At 40.2% G+C, this 25,917-nt stretch overlaps 2 protein-coding genes and 2 long non-coding RNA genes across 4 annotated transcripts; 2 read left to right on the top strand and 2 right to left on the bottom strand.

Annotated features, from left to right (window-relative positions):
• Positions 1-5,866: 5,866 nt before the first annotated feature.
• Positions 5,867-7,431, top strand: LOC134221618 (uncharacterized). Its single transcript, XR_009982369.1, has 3 exons — positions 5,867-5,992; positions 6,056-6,328; positions 6,389-7,431. It is a non-coding gene; the product is annotated as an uncharacterized LOC134221618 (long non-coding RNA).
• Positions 7,432-12,085: 4,654 nt separating this feature from the next.
• Positions 12,086-12,977, bottom strand: LOC134219320 (uncharacterized). The gene is made up of 2 exons (XR_009981540.1): positions 12,530-12,977; positions 12,086-12,415 (listed from the first exon to the last, which is right to left on the bottom strand). It is a non-coding gene; the product is annotated as an uncharacterized LOC134219320 (long non-coding RNA).
• A 150-nt stretch (positions 12,978-13,127) lies between these two features.
• On the top strand, positions 13,128-15,877 carry LOC134225589 (queuine tRNA-ribosyltransferase catalytic subunit-like). Its single transcript, XM_062705784.1, has 3 exons — positions 13,128-13,445; positions 13,507-14,409; positions 15,721-15,877. The coding sequence occupies exons 1-3, from the start codon at positions 13,200-13,202 to the stop codon at positions 15,865-15,867; spliced, it is 1,296 nt and encodes a 431-aa protein (XP_062561768.1). The 5' UTR covers positions 13,128-13,199; the 3' UTR covers positions 15,868-15,877.
• On the bottom strand, positions 15,830-16,963 carry LOC134225590 (coiled-coil domain-containing protein 25-like). The gene is made up of 3 exons (XM_062705786.1): positions 16,723-16,963; positions 16,551-16,642; positions 15,830-16,495 (listed from the first exon to the last, which is right to left on the bottom strand). The coding sequence occupies exons 1-3, from the start codon at positions 16,793-16,795 to the stop codon at positions 16,034-16,036; spliced, it is 627 nt and encodes a 208-aa protein (XP_062561770.1). The 5' UTR covers positions 16,796-16,963; the 3' UTR covers positions 15,830-16,033.
• Between the last annotated feature and the right edge of the window lie 8,954 nt (positions 16,964-25,917).

Raw genomic sequence — 25,917 nt, 5'->3', positions numbered from 1 at the left:
GAATTGTGAGATGAGAGCGCGATTACTGTCAGGGCAATGGAGTCAGCCTGATTGATCAGCCTCCTGATCGTCTCATCCTTCCTCACAATCAGTTCATCCCGTTTTTCAAGGTCAGTCTGCAGTTTCTTCACTGTGGTTGAAAGTTCAGCAATCTGCCTAACCAACTCCTCGATTGTTCCGTGCTCCTTTACTTTATCCATTCGGTCGCCGAGGCTTTTGTGGTGAAGTGCCTTCTCCATTTTCGCAATCCTTTTGTACTTGGCCTTGGAATCGGCAAGGAGCTGTGCGACCATGGCTTCTTCAGTTCTCCGATTTCGGTGTCCTTGCTGTTGGCGACTACATTGGCGTACGAATTTGGATTCCGGTTGGTGGCTTCGATTCGAATTTCGTGGTCCCGGCGGGCTTGTGGGTACGAGATGCCGAGATCCACACGGAGATGTTGGATAGCAACCTCCTTTTCGTATACCGGGCACTTACGGCTTGATACAGCGTGTTCATCGGTCTTGCACAATTTACACTACAGGTCGGGTTTGTGCAGGGCGGTCGTTCGGAACGTTGTACCTGTGCGACAATTGGGTCCTAAAGCCCTACCTCGTTTATGATTGCAAACAATAGTGCATCGGTCAAGAATACTTGAACCGTTGTTATAAAAATTCTGGTAAAATTCTAAATCAGTAAAAATAATATTTTTGTGTTTAACCCTTTATAAGGCAGACGAATCTAAACAATAAATTAACAAAAACAACAATAGGACACAATGTTGACATGGTATTAAACTCAAATGTATGTTTGTTATACATTAAACAGTTCAGAAACATTGAAAAATTGGTGGCAATATAGTTGCCACTGCCCGCCAAGCGGTAAAACATTGGTGGCAATATAGTTGCCATTGCCCGCGAAGCGGGACAACATTGATGGCAATAAAAATATAAAAAGATTTTTAAAAATTTGGTTTTACGTAGAACCAGTCAAATCAAGGTACGTTACATTTTTGGTGAAGAGTCCTAGTCAGAAAACGCATTATAAGTGAAAAAAAAAATTTTCGCGTTTTTTCTCCCGAGGGGGGACCCTTGGGAAAAAAACACAATTTCGTCAAAAATCCAAAAACGAAATATACAGAAAGGCAAAGCTTTTTTCACGCTAATCACGTAGTAATCTAACACAGGAGATTCAAAATAATTGATGCCAACGGGAAAAAATATATCTTTGTCGTATTTTTAACGAATTATAACTGAAAATCCTTCTTCCACTTGAAACTTACGATCTGTTCGTAAAAAAACTGTTCTCAAATTGACATTTCAATTTTTTTATGGCTCAAATTCATCTGGGGTGTTACTAAAGTCACTACATGTGAAATAATAAGTAGAGCTCTTATTAATAAATAGAAAAACATATTATTTGTTGGTGGCAATATAGTTGCCACTGCCTTATAAAGGGTTAAAACATTTTAAGGCAAATTTTGGGCTGTGCAACATTTCAGAACGAATGAACCATCAGCCCAAAACGTCAGCCCCATATATTAACTGTCAAAGGTGAGTCAAGTGCCCTGTGGTGTTCTGCTAGTGCGTTTGAATCCGTACGTCAAACAAGATCGAAAATGTCGAGGAAGCATCTATTCATCTATTTTTCAATTTCAAATTAAACAATGTTTTTTTCGATTTTTGAGTCTAAAGAAAAACTGACACGTTTAGAATGATTACCTTCATCGTTCCCTGAAAGAAAATCGAATATCGATTCTTCATTTTAGGACCCAATTGAGCAACTTTTAGCTGATTGTGAAAATTGCGTCAATTACATTGACGACATTATAGTTTTCGGTGCTGATGAGGAGGAACACAATCGGTGTCTACAGAAGGTTTTGGCTGTTCTACAAAGCCATGATGTGCTGCTCAATGATCGGAAATGTTTATTCAAAGTCACTGAGTTAGAATTTCTAGGTCATCACGTTTCCAGTGAAGGAATTCGACCAGCTGAGAGTAAAGTAGAAGCACTGCAGAGTTCCAGACCACCACAAAATGTTGAGGAGTTAAGAAGTTTTTTGGGACTCGCAACATATGTTGGTAGATTCTTGCCCAACCTAGCAACTATTTCGGCGCCCCTTCGAACTCTTACTCGTAATGGAACACCCTTCGTTTGGAATGAAGAGCAAGATACCGCATTCAAGAAATTGAAGAACATGATTGGCGATGTTAAACAGTTGAAATTTTTTGACAATAAATTGCATACTCGAGTTATTGCTGATGCCTCTCCTGTTGCCTTAGGAGCTGTATTAGTGCAATTCCAAAACGCGTTCGATGATTCGAATCCTTTCATCATTTGCTATGCAAGTAGAAGCTTATCCTCTACGGAACAACGTTACTGTCAAACAGAAAAAGAAGCTCTTGCATTAGTGTGGGCCGTGGAAAGGTTTTCCATGTATTTGATTGGTCGTGTGTTCGAGCTGGAAACTGACCATAAACCTCTGGAATCACTGTTTAAGTCAAGTTCTCGGCCATGCCCTAGAATCGAAAGATGGGTTTTGCATTTACAGTGCTTTACCTTCACCGTGAAGTACAGGAAAGGTTCAACTAATATTGCCGATCCCTTATCGAGATTAACAGACCTTCGGCCAATGGAAACTAAAAATAAGGAACAAGAAGACAAGTTTCTTGTCTTGGCAATTTTAGAATCAACTGCCATTGACATCGGTGAATTGAGGAAGCTTCTATTCAAGATGCAGAGCTAACCTTGATAAGGGATTCTCTTCGCTGCGGTACATGGAACAGGCTTGAGACAAAGGCATATGAACCGTTTAGAAATGAACTTGGTCTCGTTGGGGAGATCGTCGTGCGTAATAATAAAATGGTTATTCCTGTAAATTTGAGGAGAAGATTTATGGAGCTGGCACATGAAGGGCATCCAGGAGAATCGGCAATGAAACGGAGAATGCGTGATAGAGTTTGGTGGCCTGGAATGGATAAGGAAATAGCTAAATGGGTGGCTTCTTGTGAAGGATGCCGACTAGTTGGGTTGCCTCAGAAACCAGAACCAATGCAAAGGCGTCCATTACCATCTGAAGCTTGGGTAGACGTCGCGATTGATTTCCTGGGACCACTGCCTTCAGGGGAATACCTGTTAGTCATAATTGACTATTACAGTCGTTATAAAGAAGTTGAAGTCATGACAAAAATAACAGGCAAGGAAACGGTTAATAAATTGCATACAATATTCAGACGATTGGGCTTTCCTCGCACAATTACACTAGATATACACCAGACAATTTATCAGTTTGGATTTTAGCGAATACTGTAAAACAAATGGCATTCACTTAAACTTCACAACACCGTATTGGCCGCAACAGAATGGAGAAGTGGAAAGACAGAATCGCTCTTTATTAAAACGTCTTCAAATAAGTTCAGCTTTGAAGCGTGATTGGCAAAAAGATCTCAACGAGTACCTTATTATGTACTATTCTACTCCACACTACCGGTAAAACTCCAACTGAGCTTTTGTTGGGTCGTACCATTAGAACTAAGATTCCGTTCTTGAAAGAAGTTGAAACAAACCCAATAACTGAAGAGTTTCAGGACCGTGACTGGAGTGGCAAATATCATTCAGGTCATCATGAAAAGGAAAAACGGAATGCGAAGGAGTCCAATCTAAAGGAAGGAGATAAAGTTGTGATGCAAAACCTTAACCCTGGAAACAAGCTGAGCACCACGTTTGCACGATAGTGTCGAAATCAGGGACACGTGTGACGGTGCAGAATGAAATGACTGGGAAAACTTATCAACGCAACTCAGCACATTTGAAGAAGATCATCGAACCTGAAGAACAACGTCGAGTTTCTATGAATTCTTCTACTTCGCAGGATATTCAACGGAGCGATGCTGTGGCCTAGACCTCCAGCGAGAAATCCAGAAATCCAGAAATCCTCCTCCAGTGAGACATATGTTAATGTTGTGTGTAGCTTTTGAGTGTGTGATTATGTTTATATTGTATGTGGATATTGTGGAATAATAATAACAGTTTGGGCGACATAAATTACACGTATAAATTGTTTCTGCAAATCATCCGAATACTCCGAGTATTGGGGGTTTAACAGTTACACGTTACGCATAGGGGTGGGGGTGGTTCTGAAAATTGTTACGAATTGTTACGATAGGGTGGGGGGGTTCTTAAAAATAACGTTTTCTTGCGTTACGTAATATTTGAACAGGCCCTAATCTGCCGATCTACGCATAATTGTCCCATATTATCTTTGATGAAAAATTCCAAACTCTAGTCAATTTGTCCCACTAATTTCAGAATCGACTGGATCTTGAAATTTAACAAATATTTTTAGGACGTAATGAGCGTAAGGCAACACTTTTCCAGGACATAACAAGACAAAATTTTCAAAACGACTTATCTGCTTTTGTAAACAAAGATTCAAGCGACGATTTGACGAATCTGATAGCTCTCCCACGCAAACCAACACCATCAACAGGTAGCGGATGCCTTCACCTACCTATCCAGCTTTCCACGCTTGGTAATGGCGGCTTGTTGGTATGTAAAAATCAATCGGTCACTGTACTTTTTGACACTAGCTGGAGGAAAACTCACTGGCGAAAAGGCCTTTTTTCCCTTCACTGCTAAAAAAGTTTACACACAAAAGACTTTGAAGTATGCTTTTTTGACTATAAAGTATTCAATTATGACTTCAAAGTACTCTCTTTCGTGGGAAAATGGGACTACACATAAAAAGGAATAAATATTATGCACAATTATGACTATCTTTTATTCACAAATGAATAACATTTATGCATAAAAACAGGAAAGTGTGTAGAACTTATTCTTTTTATGCGTCAAATTTTATTCCCTTGTGGGTAGTCCCATTCTCCCGGAAAGAGTGTATTTCTGCCCAAAAGAGCATACTTTCAGCTGTGCGTGTTCCCCTCATCCAGGAACGCCAGTGAGCTTTCCTCCAGCTAGTGTCAAACAGTACAGTGACCGATTGATTTCTACACACCAACAAGCCGCCATTACCAAGCGTGGAAAGCTGGATTGGTGGTGTTGGTTTGCGTGGGAGAGTTATCAGATTCGTCAAATCGTCGTTTGAATCTTTGTTTACAAAAGCAGTTAAGTCGATTTGAAAATTTTGTCTTGATAAAACGAATCACTACTTATTTAAACGGTTTTCAGTCTCAATCTCATTATTATCAAACAACTTAATTTCAGTTGGACAAATTGACTCGAGTTTGAGATTTTTCATTAAAGGTAACATGGGACAATTATGCGTAGAATGGCAGTAAATAACTAATCTTATAACTAAAACATAAGGGCATATTTAGTAATGTTACAGTTATAGTTATATTTATTTCCCGAGTTTTACATTTTATAACTGTCAAAGATATAAAACAAGTAATGCATCTTCAGTAGCAGTTATAAACTGCACATGTTTTATACTGGAAAAAGAAAAAATAATGTTCCGAGGCCAATTCAAATGTCAAATTGTTATGCTGTCGATGCAACAGTATTTTTTGTAGCTGATGACGTCATCTTCTATTGTTTTGAACGAAATAAAACTCGAGTAAATTCTGTTGCAAATTCGTGCAAAAATACAACTGAGCAGTATTCCAGTTATAAATTTCCAGACGAAACTGTTCGAATTTTTAAAACTATAACGTCTGTTGAAGACGGCATTTTTACAGTTCCAATTTCATTTCCTAACTCCCATACGATTTATAACTATCCCAGCAAACAATCTGTGCGACGTTAGCCACTAGTTAGAATATGTTAGTTATGTTGCGATGCAAATACATAAACATTTTTATGATTTTATGCTGTTGCAATAGTATTTGTACGTGTCTATTTTCAATTTTGCCAGTTTGCTTTTGCATACAGCCGCACTGCTGAGGTGTTGGGGAAAAAAAAATAAAAATATTCTCGAAGCTGCTGAAACGAATCGACATTCCAACGAATCATCTGGTCCTCGCGGTCAGGATGCGCTTCTTCCGACGACGTGTGCCGGGTAAGTTTTGTATTACTTTTATATTCATAATAAATGAATTGCTGAGAACTTTGTCATTTACAGAGTTCGTATGGATGCCGGATCAAATCCCATTGACGGCGGATGCGGTCAATTTGCCATCGCTGGATTTAACATGCGGATTCAAATAAACCGTAGGGATGTGTTGCTGCTGCTGCTGATCAAGCTGCCGATGATGTTGATCGCGTGAGTGCTGTTTATAAAAATTCATGAAGACCGTGAACAGAGGCCGTGATGATGCCTGCCTCCGGAATGCATGTGTTGCAGCGTTCTCGGCACAAGTTGGAAAGTCCTTCAACAACAGATACCGACAATTAGGTAAGTTCTGTGGTAATGTCCGTGAGATTATTGAAATCATGATGACTTTGTCTTTCACAGATGCCGGCATAAACTAAAATTAACCGGATGAGTCAACCAGATCATTCTACCCGTGCTAAAAAGGAATTTTAACATCATGGAGTATATTCCAGCGCCGGAAAGATAGACAAGACGATACCTATTTTAAACGCAAAGTAATACGATGAGCGTTTGGATGCGAATGGAATACGTAAATAATTAACTTCACACCGATTTAGTATAGGGATCCTGGATTTCCCGAATAAGAATCCACTCCATCAAATTGTAATTTGAAACAATAGCGTAATAAAGCCCCCCACGCAATGCAGTGGAACGGCAACGAAAACGCCAATATTTGACAGTTAGTCCATATATTTTCTGTCAAATTTGCCGTTTCCGTCGCCGTTCCGCTACTATTGCGTTTGGGGCTTAAATGAGCTGAGTTAGATCTCAACTCAATTTATTTTGTTTTATAATTTTTTAATTTAATTTGATCAGACCCGTTGATTGAAATTTTATTGGCGGTGGCGTGTTAGATCGTTTTCAGCCAGCGGCAGCGGCGTGATGGCGTCACACCGTTCACACTTAAATCATTTTACAGATTTCGGTGAAGTTTGCTTCAGTTCACCGGAATCTCAACAGCTGAATTGTTCGGTAATTATTTCACCGACTTCCTGCGATGATTGGTAATCGACGGCAGCGGTGTGGGACCACGTACATTCATTTCATGCACTAAAACTTCACCGTTTCTCCTGGAATTCCTCCGATAGTTCCTCCTTAAATTCCTCCAGAAGTTCCTTAAGGGATTCCTCCGGGAGTTCCTTCAGGAATGCCTCCGAAAGTTCCTCCAGGAATTATGGAAGCTCCTCAAAGGATTTTTCCGCAATTCATCCGGAAGTTCCTCCAGAAGTTTCTCCAGAAATTCCTTTGGAAGTTTCTTCAGGAATTTTTCCGAAAATTGCTCAAAGAATTCCTCCGGAAGTTCCTCCAAGTTTTCCTCCGGAAGTTCCTCCAGGAATTCTTCCGGCTGTTCCTCCGAAAGTTCCTCTAGGAATTCCTTCGGAAGGTCCTCTAAGAATTCCTTCGGAAGGTCCTCTAAGAATTCCTTCGGAAGATCCTCTAGGAATTCCTTCGGAAGTTCCTCTAGGAATTCCTTCGGAAGTTCCTCTAGGAATTCCTTCGGAAGTTCCTCTAGGAATTCCTTCGGAAGTTCCTCTAGGAATTCCTTCGGAAGTTCCTCTAGGAATTCCTTCGGAAGTTCCTCTAGGAATTCCTTCGGAAGTTCCTCTAGGAATTCCTTCGGAAGTTCCTCTAGGAATTCCTTCGGAAGTTCCTTTAGGAATTCCTTCGGAAGTTCCTTTAGGAATTCCTTCGGAAGTTCCTCTAGGAATTCCTTCGGAAGTTCCTCTAGGAATTCCTTCGGAAGTTCCTCTAGGAATTCCTTCGGAAGTTCCTCTAGGAATTCCTTCGGAAGTTCCTCTAGAAATTCCTTCGGAAGTTCCTCCAGGAATTCCTCCGGAACTTCCTCCAGGAATTCTTCCGCAAGTTCCTCCAGGAATTCTTCCGCAAGTTCCTCCAGGAATTCCTCCGGAAGTTCCTCCAGAAATTTTTCCGGAAGTTCCTTCAGGAATTCCTCTGGAAGTTCCTCCAGGAATTCCTCCGGAAGTTCCTCCAGGAATTTCTCCGGAAGTTCCTCCAGCAATTCCTTCGGAAGTTCCTCCAGGAATTACTCCGGAAGTTCCTCTAGGAATTTCTCCGGAAGTTCCTCCAGGAATTTCTCCGGAAGTTCCTCCAGGAATTTCTCCGGAAGTTTCTCCAGGAATTTCTCCGGAAGTTCCTCCAGGATTTTTTCCAGAAGTTCCTCCAGGATTTTTTCCAGAAGTTCCTCCAGGAATTTCTCCGGAAGTTCCGCTAGGAATTCCTTCGGAAGTTCCTCCAGGAATTTCTCCGGAAGTTCCGCTAGGAATTCCTTCGGAAGTTCCTCTAGGCATTCCTTCGGAAGTTCCTCTAGGAATTCCTTCGGAAGTTCCTCTAGGAATTCCTTCGGAAATTCCTCTAGCAATTCCTTCGGAAGTTCCTCCAGGAGTTCCTCCGGAAGTTCCTCCAGAAATTTTTCCGGAAGTTCCTTCAGGAATTCCTCTGGAAGTTCCTCCAGGAATTCCTCCGGAAGTTTCTCTAGGAATTTCTCCGGAAGTTCCTCCAGCAATTCCTTCGGAAGTTCCTCCAGGAATTACTCCGGAAGTTCCTCTAGGAATTTCTCCGGAAGTTCCTCCAGGAATTTCTCCGGAAGTTCCTCCAGGAATTTCTCCGGAAGTTTCTCCAGGAATTTCTCCGGAAGCTCCTCCAGGATTTTTTCCAGAAGTTCCTCCAGGAATTTCTCCGGAAGTTCCTCCGGACGTTCCTCCGAAAGTTCCTCCAGAAATTCCTCCGGAAGTTCCTCCAGAAATTCATCCGGAAGTTCCTCCAGGAATTCCTCCTGAAGTTCCTCCAGCGATTCCCCTGGAGTTAATTCGCCCGGAAGTTCCTCTAGGAAATTCGTAGTTCCACTAGAAAATTCCTCCGGAAGTTCCTCCTGGAGAAACTCTCAGTGAAACTCATGGAGGTATTATCTGCGAAACTTCCGAAAGAATTCTCAGAAGATCTCCTGGGAGAATTTTTTGCGGATCTCCTGGCGAAATTCCAAAGCATGTGATGGAGGAAATCCCAGAGGAGTCGCTGGTGGAATTTCTAGAGGATTTTTTGACGAATTCCCAGTGGAACTCTTCGAAGAATTCTCAGTGAAACTGCTGGTGGAATTCCCACAGAAACTCCTGGGGTAATCCTAAGTGGAACTCCTGGAGGAATTTTCAGCGGATCTTCTGGAGGAATAATCAGAGAAGCTCCTGGAGGAAATCCCAGAAAAACTTCCGAAAGAATTTCCAGAGGAACTCTTGTGGGAGTTCCCAGCAGAACTCCTGGAGGAATAATCAAAAATACTTCTGGAAGAATTCCCAGATGAACTCTTGTGGGAATTCCTAGAGAGTCCCCAGAGAAACTTCCGAAAGAATTCCCAGAGGAACTCCTCTGGGAATTCCCAGCGGAACTCTTGGAAGGAATAATCAGAGAACCTCCTGAAGGAATTCCCAAAGGGACCCTGGAGGAATTCTCAGTGATACTCCTGGGGGTATTCCGAGAGAAACTTCCGAAAAATCTCTCAAATATCACCTGAAAGAATTTCCTGGGGATCTCCTGGTGGAATTTCCTTAGGACCTCCTGGCAAAATTCCCAAAGCATCGGTGGAGAAAATCTTAGAGGAACTTCTGGCAGAATTCCCAGTGGAATTCCTCGAAGAATTCTCAGTGATACTCGTGGAGGAATTCTTAGAGAATGGGGGGAATTCCCTGCAAAATTCGTGGAGGAATTATCAGAGAATCTTCTGGAAGAATTCCCTGAGGAACTCCCAGAGAAACTTCCGATAGAATTTCAAGAGGAACTCCTGGAGAAATTTCCAACAGAACTCCTGGTGGAATTCTCAAAAAAACTCCTGGGGGAGTTCCAAGTGGAACTCCTGGAGGAATTCTAAGAAAAACTTTTGAAAGAATACCCAGAGGAACTCCTGGAGGAATTTCCAGCGGATCTTCTGGAGGAATAATTAGAAAACCTCCTGGAGGAATTCCCAGAGAAACTTCCGAATGAATTTCCAGAGGAACTCCTGGAAGATTTCCCACCAAAACTCCTGGAGAAATAATTAGGGAAACTTCTGGAAGAATTCCCAGAGGAACTTCTGGAGGAATTCCCAGAGAAACTCCTGGAGGAATTCCCAGAGGAACCCCTGGAGGAATTTCCAAAGAAACTTCCGAAGGCAGAATTCCCAGTGGAGTTCCTCGAAGAATTCTCAGTGATACTCCTGGAGGAATTCTTAGAGAAATTTTTGGAAGAATTCCCAGGGGAACTCCTGGAGGAATAATGAGAGAAACTTCTGGAAGAATTCAGTGAGGAACTCCCAGAGAAATTTCCGAAAGAATTTCAACTCCTGGGGAAATTTCCTGAAAACTCCTGGTGGAATTCACAGAGAAACTCCTATAGGGGAATTCTAAGTGGAACTCCTGGAGGAATTCTTAGAAAAACTTCTGGAAGAATACCCAGAGGAACTCCTGGAGGAATTCCCAGCGGATTTTCTGGAGGAATAATTAGAGAACCTCCTGGAGGAATTCCGAGAGAAACTTCCGAATGAATTTCCGAGGAACTCCAGGAAGAATTCCACCAAAACTCCAGGAGAAATAATTAAGGAAACTTCGGGAAGAATTCCCAGAAGAACTCCTGGAGGAATTCTCGGAAACACTCCTGGTGTAATTTCCAGAGAAACTCCCAAGGGAATTCTCAGGGGGAACTCCTGAAGGAATTATCAGAGAATCTTCTGAAAGAATTCCCAGAGGAACTCTTGGGAGAATTCCTAGCGGAAATTTTGGGGGAATAATCAGAGAAGCTCCTGGAGAAATTCCCAGAGAGACTTCCGAAAGAATTGGCAGAGGAACTCCTGTGGGAGTTCCCAGCAGAACTCCTGGAGGAATAATCAGAGATACTTCTGCAAGAATTCCCAGAAGAACTCTAGGGGGAATTCCTAGAGAGTTCCCAGAGAAACTTCCGAAAGAATTCCCAGAGGAACTCCTCTAGGAATTCCCAGCGGAACTCCTGGAGGATTAATTAGAGAACTTCCTGGAGGAATAATCGGAGAACCTCCAGGAGGAATTCCCAGTAATACTCCTGGAGGTATTGCCAGAGAAACTTCCGAAAGAATTCTCAAAATATCTCCTGGAAGAATTCCCTGGGGATCTCCTGGCGGAATTCCCAAAGCTGGAGAAAATCCTAGAGGAACTTCTGGAAGAATTCCCAGTGGAACTCCTCGAAGAATTATCACTGATACTCCTGGAGGAAATTTTAGATAAATTTTTGGAAAAAATTCAAGCAAAACTCCTGGAGGAATAATCGGAGAATCGTCTGGAAGAATTCCCTGAGGAACTCCCAGAGAAACTTCCGAAAGAATTTTCAGAGGAACTCCTGGGGAAATTTCCAGCAGAACTCCAGGAAGAATTTCCAGGAGAGCTCTTGGGAGACTTCTCAGTGGAACTCCTGGAGGAATAATCAGAAAATCTCCTCGAGAAATTTCCCGAAGAACTCTTGGGATACCTTTCAGTGGAACTGTTAGAAGAATTCATAGAGTATCCCCATGGACTTGCTGGAGAAGTTCCCAGAGGAGATCCTGAAGAAGTTCCCAGAAAAGCTCCCTAGAGAGTTCCCAGGAGAACTCCTGGAAGAATTACTTGAGGAATTCCTGCCAGGATTACTCCAAGAAGTCTTCTGGAAATTCTTAGAGGAAAGTCCCAGAGGAACTCCTCGAGAAATTACTTCCGAAAGATTTACCAGAAAAACCGCTGCAAAGTAACTTCTGCAGTAATTTTGGAACTGCAGGAGGAATTGTAAGAGATCTTTCCAGAAGAATGTTGAGGGTATTTTTAGGGGATTTTTCGCAGCATTTTAGGAATACCTGGATAAATTCCCAGAACATCTCCCTAAGTCCCAGGAAATTTCCGAAAGGAGTTCCTAGAAAATTATCCTGATCAATTGAACGAGAATAGTATTCCTAACGGAATTGCCGAAAAATTTCTTAGAGGAATTGCAGAAGTGAATAAATTCTCGAAGGAATTCCCACAAAATTTTCAGATTTCTGGAGAATTTCCCAGCGTTCATTAAGAATTAGACTTTCCTTTAATTTGAGATATTTGGTTAGTTTTATTTGATTTGCATTGCTACATTAGTCATTCGTACTGCCTTGCAAGAGGCCAGACAAAGATAGGCCGATTCCGGATCATGAGGGCATATTTCCAAACGTCAATCTTCTGAGCTCCGGACGATGACCGAAATACTTCACTGCATGCCCTAGCCCTATTCCTGCTCTTCATTACCACTCGAAGAGCCGCATTGATCGCCGCTCTGTTGATAGTTTCCTTCGGAAGTGGACATGCGATGAACAGACTGTTCCGGCGCGAAAGAAAATAGCCGCATTGGGATGGAAAGAACGGCAGATGGAGTCTGGAAAAATAAAGTCTTCTTCAAAAGTTTTCCGGTGAGGAAAATAGCGCTCCGGATCAACAAAACAGCAGCATATCGGAACAGGCAGCCAAAAAAATAGTTTATTTTACTTACCTTAATATAATATATTGTATTTATTTTGTTGGATGTTAATCAATCAATTAAAATATGTGGGAAATGTTCCCGAAGATTTTGATTAATAATTTATTTACATCCAACTGCCATTCGAGGCAGTTATGTATATGTACATTCACTAGTACATATATATTCTGCCTCCGATGACAGCTGGGTGTAAATAAATCAACATGAAAACCCTTTTGAAACAACCCTAACCGCTGCCTAACCGCCCAAAGCGAAACATATCTAACGTTGATGTAACGTGAGTGTAACAGGTTAGATGGAATTATGCACCACGCATAAACATACCTAACAAAAGTGTGTCATTCTAGCGTAACTTTAGCCTCACTTTACCCTAACCGTTAGTGAGAATGTTAGTGTAACTATCTCACAGGTTAGATGCACATTATGCTCAAGTTAGAGTAACCTTCCTTGCTGGGCTACTAAAGATGCCCTATAATATCTTCAAATTAATTTGATTTGAAGACATCTGGCATCACTGGTGCAGATACATTTTGACATTCTATCTATTTTACACAGGGGTTCAGGAATGAACTTAGGGAAGCGTGCACGTGTTGATTCATTTTGTCCCGAATCGAAAGTCCCTCAAAGCCCTCAAAGCCAAAAGCCGAGCCGGTAACATCTGTTTTTGCGCTCTACGCAAAGGATGCGAATGCTGCTCCTGCGTAGTGTGTTGTTTCTTCAATCCCAGCAAATATCCCTACAAGTTCGAAAAATCGTCGCAACGAATTGTGAGACAACAATTATGGCCAGTGCAAGTCAACCAGATGGTGATCCGCCGCTTCGGTATCGAGTGGAAGCCAAATGTTCAACAACGAAAGCCCGCGTCGGTGTGATGAGCTTGAGGCACAGTGATGTTGATACACCGGTGTTTATGCCCGTTGGAACGCAGGTGAGTACATTTGCGCAATGTGATAGGGAATGGTTTAATTTGGAATGAGTTTTTAATTCAGGGTACCTTGAAAGGATTACTCCCGGATCAGATACTTGATCTGGGGTGTCAGATAATGCTAGGGAACACCTACCATCTAGGGATGCGTCCTGGAACGGAGGTGCTGAAAAAAGTTGGCGGGTTGCATAAGTTCATGGGATGGCCAAAGGCGCTGTTGACCGATTCTGGCGGTTTCCAAATGGTTTCACTGTTGCAGCTGGCGGAGATAACCGAAGAAGGGGTAAAATTTGAATCGCCGTACGACAAGAGCCAATCCATGCTAACTCCGGAGCGGTCGATGGAGATCCAGAACGCTATCGGAGCGGATATAATGATGCAGTTGGACGATGTGGTGAAGACTACAACCACCGGGCCAAGAGTGGAGGAAGCGATGCACAGGACGATTCGCTGGCTGGATCGAAGCATATCGGCCCATGCCAGGGACGACGAGCAGAGCATTTTCCCGATTGTGCAGGGTGGGCTGCAGCCTGAATTGCGGAAGATTTGCGCGGCAGAATTGGCCAAAAGAAATACACGAGGATACGCTGTAGGGGGGCTGAGTGGCGGTGAAAGTAAGGATGAGTTTTGGAAGACGGTGCATCTGTGCACGGATCTTTTACCGGAGAACAAACCTCGATATCTGATGGGCGTTGGATTCGCCGCGGATTTGGTTGTTTGTGTGGCACTGGGCATCGATATGTTCGATTGTGTTTACCCGACTAGAACGGCTAGATTCGGGTGTGCCTTGACGCGACGAGGACAAATGAATCTGAAGCAGCAGAGCTTCAAAACCGATATGAGACCTATCGATGAGACGTGCGACTGTTCGACGTGCAAAGGTTACACTCGGTCGTATTTGCATCACATCGTAACGATAGAACCGGTTGCTTGCAGCATTATTAGTATTCACAATGTTGCATTTCAGGTGAGTAAATTCGATAGAAATTTCGGCTTTGGAGAGAACTTTTTAGGGAGCACTCGGTACGTTTTGTACATTGATCACATGAGACACTTTCAATTAGTTTTGATTTGGTATTATCTCTGAATCATTTTAGAGTGTTATCATCTCTCGTCTACGTTTTCCATCGCTATTGTGGCTTGCAGTTTTGTAATTGTCTCGACTTCCCTGGCATGAAAGTATCATCGTGTTAGTCTTATGATATAAAAATGCAGAAATGGTCACTTAGCTTAGAAACCGCGCGGTAAATAACTGTGGAAGTGCTTAATGAACACGAAGCGGCAATGTCCCACTGAGGGATATAATGCCAATGAAGAAGAATAAGAAGAAGACCATGGACATAACACTATTTTTATAATACACGAGAAAGGCATCATTATCGCTAGGTGGATTAATCTGGGTTTGTTATACATATTTGCTAGTGCTTTACGAGCTTTCTAGAAATTTGAATTATTCGATGTCATTCTCGTGCAGCGCTCTAACCAATCCCTCTGGATAGAGACGTGTCAGTCTCGTGCTGCAAGTCTATAAGAAAGACAACAAAATCCCTTTTTGCCTTTCTCGTATACAAAGTATACGTAAAGGCTATAGGATCACTCCAAAACCGAACTTTTGATAGAAGGCTCGGAGACCCATAGTGTTATATACCAATCGACTCAGTTCGACGAATTGAGGTGATGTCTGTATGTGTGTATGTATGTGTGTGTGTGTGTGTGTGTACAAAAATGTGAGACACACTTTTTGGTAGTTAGCATTATTCGATTTGCTCGCAACAAGTTGCAGTCGACGCGGATTGCGGTCTAGTTGTTTCCTATTGAAAGTTGGCCTGATCGGTCATTGCGTTCCAAAGTTATTGAAAAAACATTGTTTTTCTGCCAAGGGTCCCCCCTTGGAAAAAAAAATTCAAAAACGAGAAAATTTTTTTTTTTTTTTTAAAGCTTGCAGCAATACATTCAAATGACCGCAAATGCATATAAATTGAAAGAAAAAGTAAAATCTATCCCCCTATCTCTCTTATGTGTTTTTCTTATTATTTTAATGCGCGAGAAAGGCACCACCAACGCTAGGTGGATTGATCTGGGTTTTATTATCCAGTTTTAGTCGATCAACCACAAGGGCTTTGTTTAGTGTGTATGTGAATCGAACACATATGTGCGTAATGTTTTGCTCATCCTGATCAGGTTAGGGAAAAGACTGATATGTTAGAACATTTGATTAAATAGTAATATGTAGGGATTCTGCGTCGCTTTTGAACAATTTTATTTTATATCGTTTTAGCTCAAACTGATGAACGAAATGCGAGAGCATATCAAAGCCGACACCTTCCCACAATTTGTCGAATCCTACATGAAGGAACGTTTCTCAGATGAACAAATACCTCAATGGATTGTGGATGCATTAGCTGCAGTTAATATTCAACTTTGAATTTTATTATTCTTCGGCATTCATATTTATTAGTATTTTTCGACTGTAATGTAATTGTCGTTATTTAAATTTGATACAGTTCCCATTCAAATGTACTTAGTCGCGTACAGGTTGAAAAAAAGTTTACGATAATAATTTATAATCCTTCCCACCAACTGGCCATCGTTCACATGAACTCATCCGAATCATTCCCTGCATCGTAGTTGCTGGTCATGTTCTCCGACTTCATCAGCGAGTTGTAGCTCCTCATTTCCGCTTCTTCCTTTCGTCGTTTCTCCTCTTCCTTTTCCTTCTCACGTACCTCCCGGGCCGCACGCTTTTTGTCCGCTCGTTCTTCGGCGTCTCGCTTCTCACGTTCCGCCCGGAAGTCCGGATGTTCCTCTCGCTTCGTTTTGTTTAGCCGGTTCACGATTTCATTGACTCGCTTCTCGACGCGCATTTTGCGAACGTCTTTATCTTTGTGGAACGACACCTGACCCACTTCCATGGCCGGCGTTTTCTTAAGATTTTCCCACATCGTGTAAACGACGTCAATGTTATTCATTTTATTGCCATTAATACTGTTAGCTTTGACTAGCTGACAAGCATCCTCGAGTACGGTCGCCGGCACATCGTCCAATGATTGCCCCTATCAAAGAATTCATCGTGAACAGATTTCGTCCAGGAGTTAAACTTTGACTTACCGGTGCCAGTCGAAGATATACGTGCGCTGAGGACATTTTGTCCACATGGAACCAAACGTCTTCCGGCCAGCCCCATTTGATTAGCTCTTCGTCTAAAATAGTTATTTATCAATAATTTATTTAAATACTAGTGATGATAACAACTCTCTTACATGAAAATCATCATACTCACTTTCGTACTTATCAATCCCCATGAAGAGGGTCACCGGCGGTTGGACAACATTGCTCGTGAAGTAGAATACCATTCTCTTGGTCCGGGAAAGGATGCGCTTATCTACTGTGGCGTACTCCGGATATCTCCGACAGTGATTTTATTTTATTTATACTTATCTTCGTAAGGTAGAAAGAAGCGATTTTCGTCAGAGGAAGTTTTCAGATAACCTCTTCACACATGCCAAAACAAACTGCGGATGAACATCGAATGTGAGTGTGGATGAACTCAGGGATGCCAGATACAATTTTCATAAGTCTGTATCAATCTCAGCAAAATGTCTGTATTTGTCTGTATGGAGCTTATGGAGTTTAAAAGGTACCGGAATAATAAAATTATTCAAAAACCATGCACTTTTGACAATGTAGAACATCAATATTTCAATAATCAAAAAGTCGGTGTAACTCTTAGTCAAGTCAAGTACAAGATATTTAAGACAAGTAAGTTGCTGTTGAGGGCGAAATACGTATTCTTGAAGTGACTGTTTACAAACAAGTGGTGGAATTAAATGGGATATGTAATACTATCTCGTCTTATGACAAGTGAAGATATTCCACTAAAAATCTTTGAATAATGTTCTTATCAATATGTTTATTGTTACTTTAGCATAAATTGATAATATTTACGCAATTTCTTAACTTCCGTTGGGAAGCTCGACAGAGTTTGGTTCGAAAGAGAGGCACAAGGAATAACTCCGTTTGGAACGGACATCTTTTGGATTTACAAACGGAGAACATTGTCTTTCAAACTTTTTTGGGCTTCCGAGCGGAACTCTTTTTGCGCTTTCGATTAAAATACATTTGGCTTCCAAACGGAATCTTTCAAGACTTCGGAATCCCAAAAGGATATCCCTTGTACAGAATGAGAAAAAATCTCGAATTCACTCGGAATTCCTTTCAAAAGTCTAAAAGGAATCCGTTTGAAAGTAAAGTCCAAAATAATTTCGTTCAGCAGCCTAACAAGGTTCCGTTCGGAAACTCAAAAGAATTCAGAAATATAAGAATTCCTTCCAGAATCCCAAATTATTTCGTTCAGAAACCAAGAGAAAGTAATTATTTGGATTTACGAACCAAGATTTTTTTGTTTTCTGAGTTCTTCTTGGCTTTCGGAAATAACTCTTCTGGGTTTTCGAATCGTTCCTTTTGCAGTTCCGAGTAAAATCCTTTTAGGGCTTCGGTAGGAAATCCCTTAAGTATTCTAATGGGAATCCCTTGTCCAGAAGCAGAAAAAGATTCCGTTCAGAAGCCAAGAACGCTCCAATCAAAAGTCTAGAAGTATTTCTTTGGAAAGTCCAAAAGGATTTCGTTCGGAAGACATTAGACTCAGTAGGATTACGTATGGAAGTTCGCATAATTCTGTTCGGAAATCCGTACGAACGGATATCTTTTGGGCACCCTAATGGAATCCTTTTGGGCTTTCGAACGGGATCATTTTGGGTTTCAGAATTGAATTTGGACTTCTGAATAGAATCTTTTTAGGTTATCGAAAAGAAACAAAAAAACTTTCCGTTTGAAATTCTAAAAAAAATCTGTTCCGAAGCCCAAAAGGCGCCTCTCGGAATTCCAAAATGATACTTTTCGGAACGTTATAGAAATCCTTACGAAATCCGTATAATAATTTTGTTTGAAACTAGAATGGTTTAATTGGAAAGCCCAAAAGGAAACTATGGGCAGCCCAATGTTTTCGAATGTCTGTAAAAGTCTGTAACTTCAATCAAAAGTCTGTATAATGTCTGTAATCTGTATGATGTCTGTATGCAAGACAAAATGTCTGTATAAATACAGACATGTCTGTATGTCTGGCATCCCTGGATGAACTTCTTGCAGTGTTGCGTTGCCACAAGTTTTGACAAAGTCATCCGTGTTTTTCGCAGGGGGAGTAACTAGAGATGTCGTAAAATCCCGATTGATCGATTAATATCCCTAGTAAAAATCCCAAAAGAATTACAATAGAAATTATTGTAACAGTAACTCTATTCTTGCTCACAATAGAATAACATTGAAGAATATTGTTTCACACCATGAAGTCTATTGTAAATGACAATAGAAAATAGGAGTTGTTATGGTATCTTTACAATAAAAATCGATTTTTTCTCGAACAAATTTTACATTACAATTGAATTTATTATAATGCCAACATTTTACTGGCAATAGACTTTATTGTACGTCTATTGGAACAACAATATGACACTTTAATTGGTAATACAGTTGTTGCTGCCAGCACGGTTGAGCAGGGTGACCCCGGCCTAACTGTGTAAACGCAGCCCAACAGGCTGGAACGTCATACGTTGACGTCTTCGAAGATGACGTGGGATGTCATCGGCATTATAGGTATTATTTCCCGTTCTAAAGATGTGCATGGAGTTGAATTGTGAGTTCAGGAGCAAAATTCTTTTCATTTAAAATAAATAATTCTTACTCCTTTAATTTAAAATAGATCTAAAGTTGAATTTTAGTGGCGAGCAATATTGTGCAACTTAATACTAGATTTATCACAACTTGTATCACAGTGAGTTACCTTAAATGACTAGACTAGAATTTCTTAAACATAACCTAAATCTAATATCACAGATAATCGTAGCAAGATAAGCAGAGTCTACTTGAATTTAATTGTACGACCTGTTACCGAAATTTGTAAGTAGAATGTTTTCTCCACATTGTTACTTTACTTGATACTTCAATAAATTTCAGCTTTAAGCTATTTCGCACCAATCGAGAGTTTGCGTCAGCTAAAAAGATTTCGGAAGAAAACCGCCTTTTTGTTCTTGGAACAACAGTGTTGACCCGATTTTGTCACTCCCCGATTTTGTCTACCCCCGATTTTGTCCACACCCGATTTTATCACGTTTTCGACCCGATTTTGTCACGTTTCCGACCCGATTTTGTCACCCCAAAAAAAATTGTCATTCTTTTTATTTTCGTAAATAATACCAAAAACAAAATTGATTTTATATTCTTGTCTGCTGGCTTAAATTTTCAACGTGCCGATTAATTTATAGAACTCATGAAAATACCAAAACAAAATTGATTTTCATGAAATAACTTTCACCGCCTGTAGTTTATTACGAACGACTACTGAGTACCTGGGAAATATTCTGCATGCAATTTCGACAAGAAATAACGAGTATCGTTCACGCATTTGGCCTTTCCAAGGCATAAAATCTAGACCAACATTTGAAAAGGGCGGAACAGCCAAAATGTAAACATTGCAGTTTTTCGTTTGAATGCATAGATGATGGTACAAACTAGCCCATAGTAATGAAAAAAATAATATTTTCTATCAGTAAAAGTTATTTTGAGATACTTGAAAAATGGCGGATTTCCATCCTGGTTATATTCACCAAACATGGTTCTTACGCTATTCTTTCAAAAGCATAGGAACTTAGCGAAATTTGTGTGAATAAGGTAGGTTTTACTCTATCCTTTATATTGAGTCAATATTTATTGCATTTTCACTTATATTTGCTGTAATAATCAATATTTTAATGAGAAATACGAAACAAGGATTTCCTACCTTTTGCTGGAGCTGTTGCTGTTATGGCGCGTACATCAGCCTGTTGAAAGGTTTATAGTGGAAATACGCCTTTCGAAAATAATTAGATGCAGGCTCCCGCGAGAGCTCTGTACCTTCAAATTGTTGTTCAATGTGTACAGTGGAATAGCATAGAAGTGATTAGATACCACGTTTGTTTCTATTAAACCCTAATAATGCATTAAAATCATAATTAAATAGATTTTATTAATTTCTGCTTTGGTTCCTTACTGGACACCTAACAAAAGCGCATTTTCGTTATGAAACCTAAAAAATGTATATTTATAGCTGTTTTGTGCATATGTAACATGAAACTATTTGGAAGCAAATCTACTTCAGTCAGGTCATGTAAAATGAAACACTCGCATCATTACTAATGCCTTTCAGTGAGTGGATCAGTACCTATACCGAGTTGAGGCAAGCTTTAAGACCATTTATTGGAGAGACGTTTTTTAAGAATCAGTCACTCCTAGAAGTGATTCACCATATCCTGTTTATATTAGTTTAATTTGAATTAATAAAATCGATTGTAAAACGATATAAAAACTCAAAGGTGCAGCCCAATGGGGTTGTACCCAAAAGCGATGCAGAACCATGTATGTAATACGCGAGGTGAAGTGGAAGAACGCTGTCATCAGAGGAAAAGTAGAATCACTGAAATTTAACACAGCAAGGTATAGGCAATGGAATTGAAAATAATTTTAAAAATTACAAACAGAGATTTTTTGGAAATGATTCATTAGAAATTTAATAAAGAATAAAAGTAGTACCATCTCCGGAATCATTTCAAGAAAAAACTTCATTGTCATTAACAATCAAATTAATTTATGAATAAAGTAGATAATTAAAATTATAACCTCATGATATAAATTATTTGTAAATAAATTTCATTTTGAAATTTTTAAAATTATCTTGAAAGCTGCATCCCATACCTCGCTGTGAAATTATTTTCATGATTCTACTTTTTCTTTGGATGACAGAATTCATTCTTCTGCTAGCTGCTATTTTAGTTTGTGTGTCTTTAGTACAATGATATTTTACTCTTCTCAAAGTCACAGCATTAACCCTCGGTACCGGTGCGTTTGAACTTTCTACAGCAACTACTTCCAACAACCGTAATCAATGCTGAAGGCTTACGGCTGCAAACTGAGGATTCAAACTAAACTTATTGTTGCATTAATTTGACTTCAAGGCGATGCACTTATAGGTTTGGTTGATTCACCGAAACCCATTGCGAAACTGTTAGAAAATTATCAATCCAGCTTTTTATTATAGCAACGGGTCAACTATGGTAATTCATTTTGACATCTGCTGTGTACGGATTTTATAGTATTTATCATCCTAGTAACCTTCGTAGATTGCTCGGGATTAGCTGAACAACTAAAACGTCAAAAAATTGACTTTGTTTTGAAACCTAATGACCACCTATTTTACCTATTATTCATATTTTTTTATATTTTACCGCGTATTGACTATTTCTTTTTTAGATCGATGATCATTCGAAGCGTGAGCCGAAGCCAGGTTAGCCGGAGCATGGTGAAATTAATGGTATTAAACCAAAAGGGCAAACCGTAAAGGGCAAAGAAAAGGTCAGGGTACATAAATGCAGAGAAAGAGGACATTCATATGGCTGCTCAAAGTTCTGGATTGAGTGCCAAAACAGTCCTCTGACTGAAAACAGTGACTACTTTCCATTTTTTCCGGTTGTAAAAAATATCCACAAATTTTAATCATTTTAAATTGAGTTCCACCATCCCTCTGCGTTTTTTTAACGATCCCTGATTCTAGATGACTAGCTTCATTTCACCTCCAGATAATCATATTGAAACAGACAGTCTACCGTTTTTTCGTTTCACTTTGTAGATTGGAGTTATCCAGTACTAGTGTTACCTCTGAACTTGAACGTCTTTCGGAAGCTGTTACTATACAAATGGGGGACATTCTGACAAACTCGCTGAAATAAGTTCAAGATCCAACTTTTAAAACAAGCTTGTAGTGAAAGGATACGACATCGACCATAATTATTAATTATAATAATCTCTGAGGACCTATTTAGTCCATTACCAGTAGCTTAGGAAGGCATGAACGAGAACACCATGGATGTATATCTATCTTAATGACATGGGAATAGCTGGTAGCTTTGCCCACCATATTTCAGCATTCATAATTGGTTAGACTCAAACAATCTCCAGTTCCTTGCCGTTCTACTATTACTCGCCACAAAACCTCATGAATAAACCCACGTGAATAAGTTCGAAGTGGTAGTTTATTTAGAGACCATAGCCCTAAAGGTAGCCCCACACTTCGGGACATTTTTACCGGATTTTGGTCCAATTTTCCGTGGCGGTATTACGTGCATCCCTCCCCTTTCAAAATACATTGGAATAAAATTCGTGGATCAGCTTAAGATGTGGAGTTACCTTTATCAGGCCCTCAGGTAACGCTTTTCCTGTAAAACGCCAGCGAAACACCAATGACAAATAAAACAAATAAAACAGCTCTCGTCCAATGAACGTATCCTTAATCTGATATGTGAGAGAAGTCTACTTCAAACAACCTCAAGATCCCAAATCCTTGACCTTACGAGTTATATACCCAGTCAGTAAAACCATTTTGCGTACTACAATACACCTAAAATAACAAAAACAAAGATAAATGCATGCCAAAATAATTAATTAATTAAGGACGGCTTGTTAGGTTCCAATTAGGATACTTTTCCAAATAAACATGCAGAAAATTTTCGCCTCGTAAACAGTTTAGAATGAAACCTAGGCAACAATAATTGTGCCATAAGAATTGTACACAGCTAGTGTCAAATCTTTATTACCATAGTTGATTTATGGCCAGCGTAAAAAGCTGGATAGTAAATAATTATCAATATACTTTATTTATTACATTGGATATGAAGAATTGACTCTTCCTTGATCGAATGGTCCAAGAAAATAGAGAATCCATCGAGAAACGGCTGAGATATTAACGTTCAAGTCTATCATATTTTCGTGATGTTTTTCAATTTTTCGCAATCGTAAAATGTACCCCAATATAGAAAATACAGACGTGGCCCCAAATCAAACCTGTTTTTCTCCTAATCTATGATGAAAAGTTTGGAAATTAATGTTTCAATTGGTTTATTTCTTGAGAATAACGTGCTACGCAATTCAAGCTGTACAGAAATAACCTAAAAGTAGGCAATTTATCGGTGAAACGTTGGGCGGAACAACACAGGCAGTTGGTAACAGGACTAATTTCCATGGCGTATTTTCATTGAGACTTTGATTTTGGACGTAGTGCATGTAATTTCCATTTCTGAAGCTAATATACACTTGGCTGCATATTTTGGCACAGCACATCGAAGAGAAAGGTAGTTTTCATCTATAATATGCAAAAAATTCAATTTTTATTGAATATTCACAAAATAGGAATTGATTTACAAGCGCGAAACTTGGAGAGCAATTTTCTCGGTTTCATGTTAATGGAATACCGCCCTTTTCAAATGTTGGTCTAGAAATGATTCATATTTGTGGAATGAACTTAAAAAAAATGAAAGTATTTATTTTGAAAGGATACATTTGTTTTAGCTTGAAATTGAGTGGAAAACAACGGCGTGAAATGAGATGAATCTGCTAGTGGCAATCGAGCAGTGCATCAAATCAACAGTTCAGAGGTAGGAAAATGAAATTAAATATTAAACTATTGAAAATGTTATTTCTTTCCAAATCGGGTGAAAAATTCAATTCCGTTCATAAATTCCCAACACGGACATCAGATTGCAGTAAGGTACGGGCCTTTTGATCCACTGCTTCGTCTTCCCTGTGTATAAAAAGCCCCGTGTTTCGCGTACGCGCGTCATTTTCATTCTGGATGTCACGGGGAACGGACCAGGGCGGTTCAAGCGATAACGTCTGTGTTTTGGTCTGTCGTAGTAAAAACTCAAAACTAATGGACGATTCTAATCAAGCGTGAGTTGAAACGCACCCAACTCAGCACCTTTGAAACTCCTGGATGAGTTGAATCATCGTATGTTTTCTTTTGTTCTCCTTTGTTAAAAACAGTGAATTGACGTTTCTCGCATAAAATATTAGACACTCTTTCATGTATAAGCAATAAATTGCCCCCAAATTAATTTCGAATGCGATTTAAACCAAAATGATGTTTTGCGGAATGATGCGTTTTAGCATTACAAATTCAAGCGTGATGCATTCCACAGATAATTTCGTTCGCACGGGAGGGCTCGTTGATTGAGATTTATGAGTGATGATGCGGAGAAATTTTTCGTTGGGTGGTGGTGGCGGTCGTGGCAACAGCAGTACATATTTACATCCGTGTTCCCAACAGCATCTTTGAATCTGGCAATCAACGCCGTGCTGTTGAGGCACATAAGTGGAAATAAATCGGTTCTTTTCAGGACCACCATTATGTTTGGGAGGAAGATTAAGTTGAAATAACTTTTTGACGTAAACTACGTCTAAGGGCAAGACTCAGATACAGGGTGTAAAACGGAAATTTCCAAATTCGAGACCGTCACGAAATTAGGATAGATTCCAAACGCTAATAGCGTCTTTATCTTTCGATGGATTTTTAATCACTAACTCTGCAGAAGTAAAATGATGGATTGAATCTAATGAATTTTTGCGTAACTGCTGCCGATTTAACGCAACAATCTCATGAATTTACTCTCAAACAAACCAAATTCCTCCAATGAAAAATTTAATGCCCTGAAAAGGACAGATTTCAGATCATGCGGATTCCTAATCACCAACACAACAGCAACCATTCGATAGTCAGAATATCACCAGAGTATTTCACTTAAATGCAGATGCTGGCTCTACGATTTTACCGCTACACTGCAACATATTGCCATCGTTGGATTCTCTGTCGCGATGATCCTGTTACGAGCGCTACCTACGCCATCGGTGGGAACGAAGAGCGTGCGTCAGAAGGAGAAGCTGCAAAAATGTATTCCCAGGGATGGAAATTAAACATGAAACAAGTAACAGTTTATCTACTCAAATTATAATCTTGACGGGAAATTTCACTGGTATTGATGCTATTCATGCGAATAAATTTTTGTAGCGTACCTGACGCACGGTTGTGATTCCGCCACCGACGGAAACTATCCGGAAAATATCAGTTTAATATGAACTTTGATCAAACTTCGTCTCGCCTCAAATTATGGCTTAAGAGCTGCTTTCACTGATGACAGCTAATCGATGATACTTCAGACGCCACCGTTGCAGAAATATACACCACCATAGCCGCCATCGTAGAGAAACACGCAAGAAAATTCCATCTGAGTGCTGTTGATGCTGACGACGACAACCGCGCGACCTACACCATTGCCGGGAATAAAATATGCGGTAGGACCTCCGCCGATGCCGAAGGTGGTACCATGGTCTGGTCTCCGCGACATCTCGAACGAAATGGCTCGCGCGCGCGGAAAAGCTGCTTCCTTGTAAAGTTGAACCTGTAGCCACGCCCCTTTGGTGAGTGTTTGACGGTTACACAATATTTGCAGTCATACCGGACAACAAAGAGGCGGGATTAATGAGCCATCTTTATTGATTATAAGAAAACTGCTCTACTCCGCGCGCGTGGCTCATTTTTCAGTTCGAGACAGCAGCACGT

Source organism: Armigeres subalbatus, chromosome 3 (genome assembly GCF_024139115.2).
Source record: "Armigeres subalbatus isolate Guangzhou_Male chromosome 3, GZ_Asu_2, whole genome shotgun sequence".
In the NCBI taxonomy this organism is placed as follows: Eukaryota; Metazoa; Arthropoda; class Insecta; order Diptera; family Culicidae; genus Armigeres; species Armigeres subalbatus.
The sequence above is the reverse complement of the archived record's forward strand: the minus strand, read 5'-3'. Positions and strand labels throughout refer to the sequence as shown.

Excerpts from the sequence above, each read along its gene's own strand:
- LOC134225589 (XM_062705784.1), top strand. The coding sequence starts at position 13,200 with ATGCGAATGCTGCTCCTGCGTAGTGTGTTGTTTCTTCAATCCCAGCAA. Across the intron at positions 13,446-13,506 it reads TTATGCCCGTTGGAACGCAG|GGTACCTTGAAAGGATTACT; the intron begins GTGAGTACATTT and ends TTTTTAATTCAG. Across the intron at positions 14,410-15,720 it reads TTCACAATGTTGCATTTCAG|CTCAAACTGATGAACGAAAT; the intron begins GTGAGTAAATTC and ends ATATCGTTTTAG.
- LOC134225590 (XM_062705786.1), bottom strand. The coding sequence starts at position 16,795 with ATGGTATTCTACTTCACGAGCAATGTTGTCCAACCGCCGGTGACCCTC. Across the intron at positions 16,643-16,722 it reads GGGGATTGATAAGTACGAAA|ACGAAGAGCTAATCAAATGG; the intron begins GTGAGTATGATG and ends TAACTATTTTAG. Across the intron at positions 16,496-16,550 it reads TATATCTTCGACTGGCACCG|GGGCAATCATTGGACGATGT; the intron begins GTAAGTCAAAGT and ends ATTCTTTGATAG.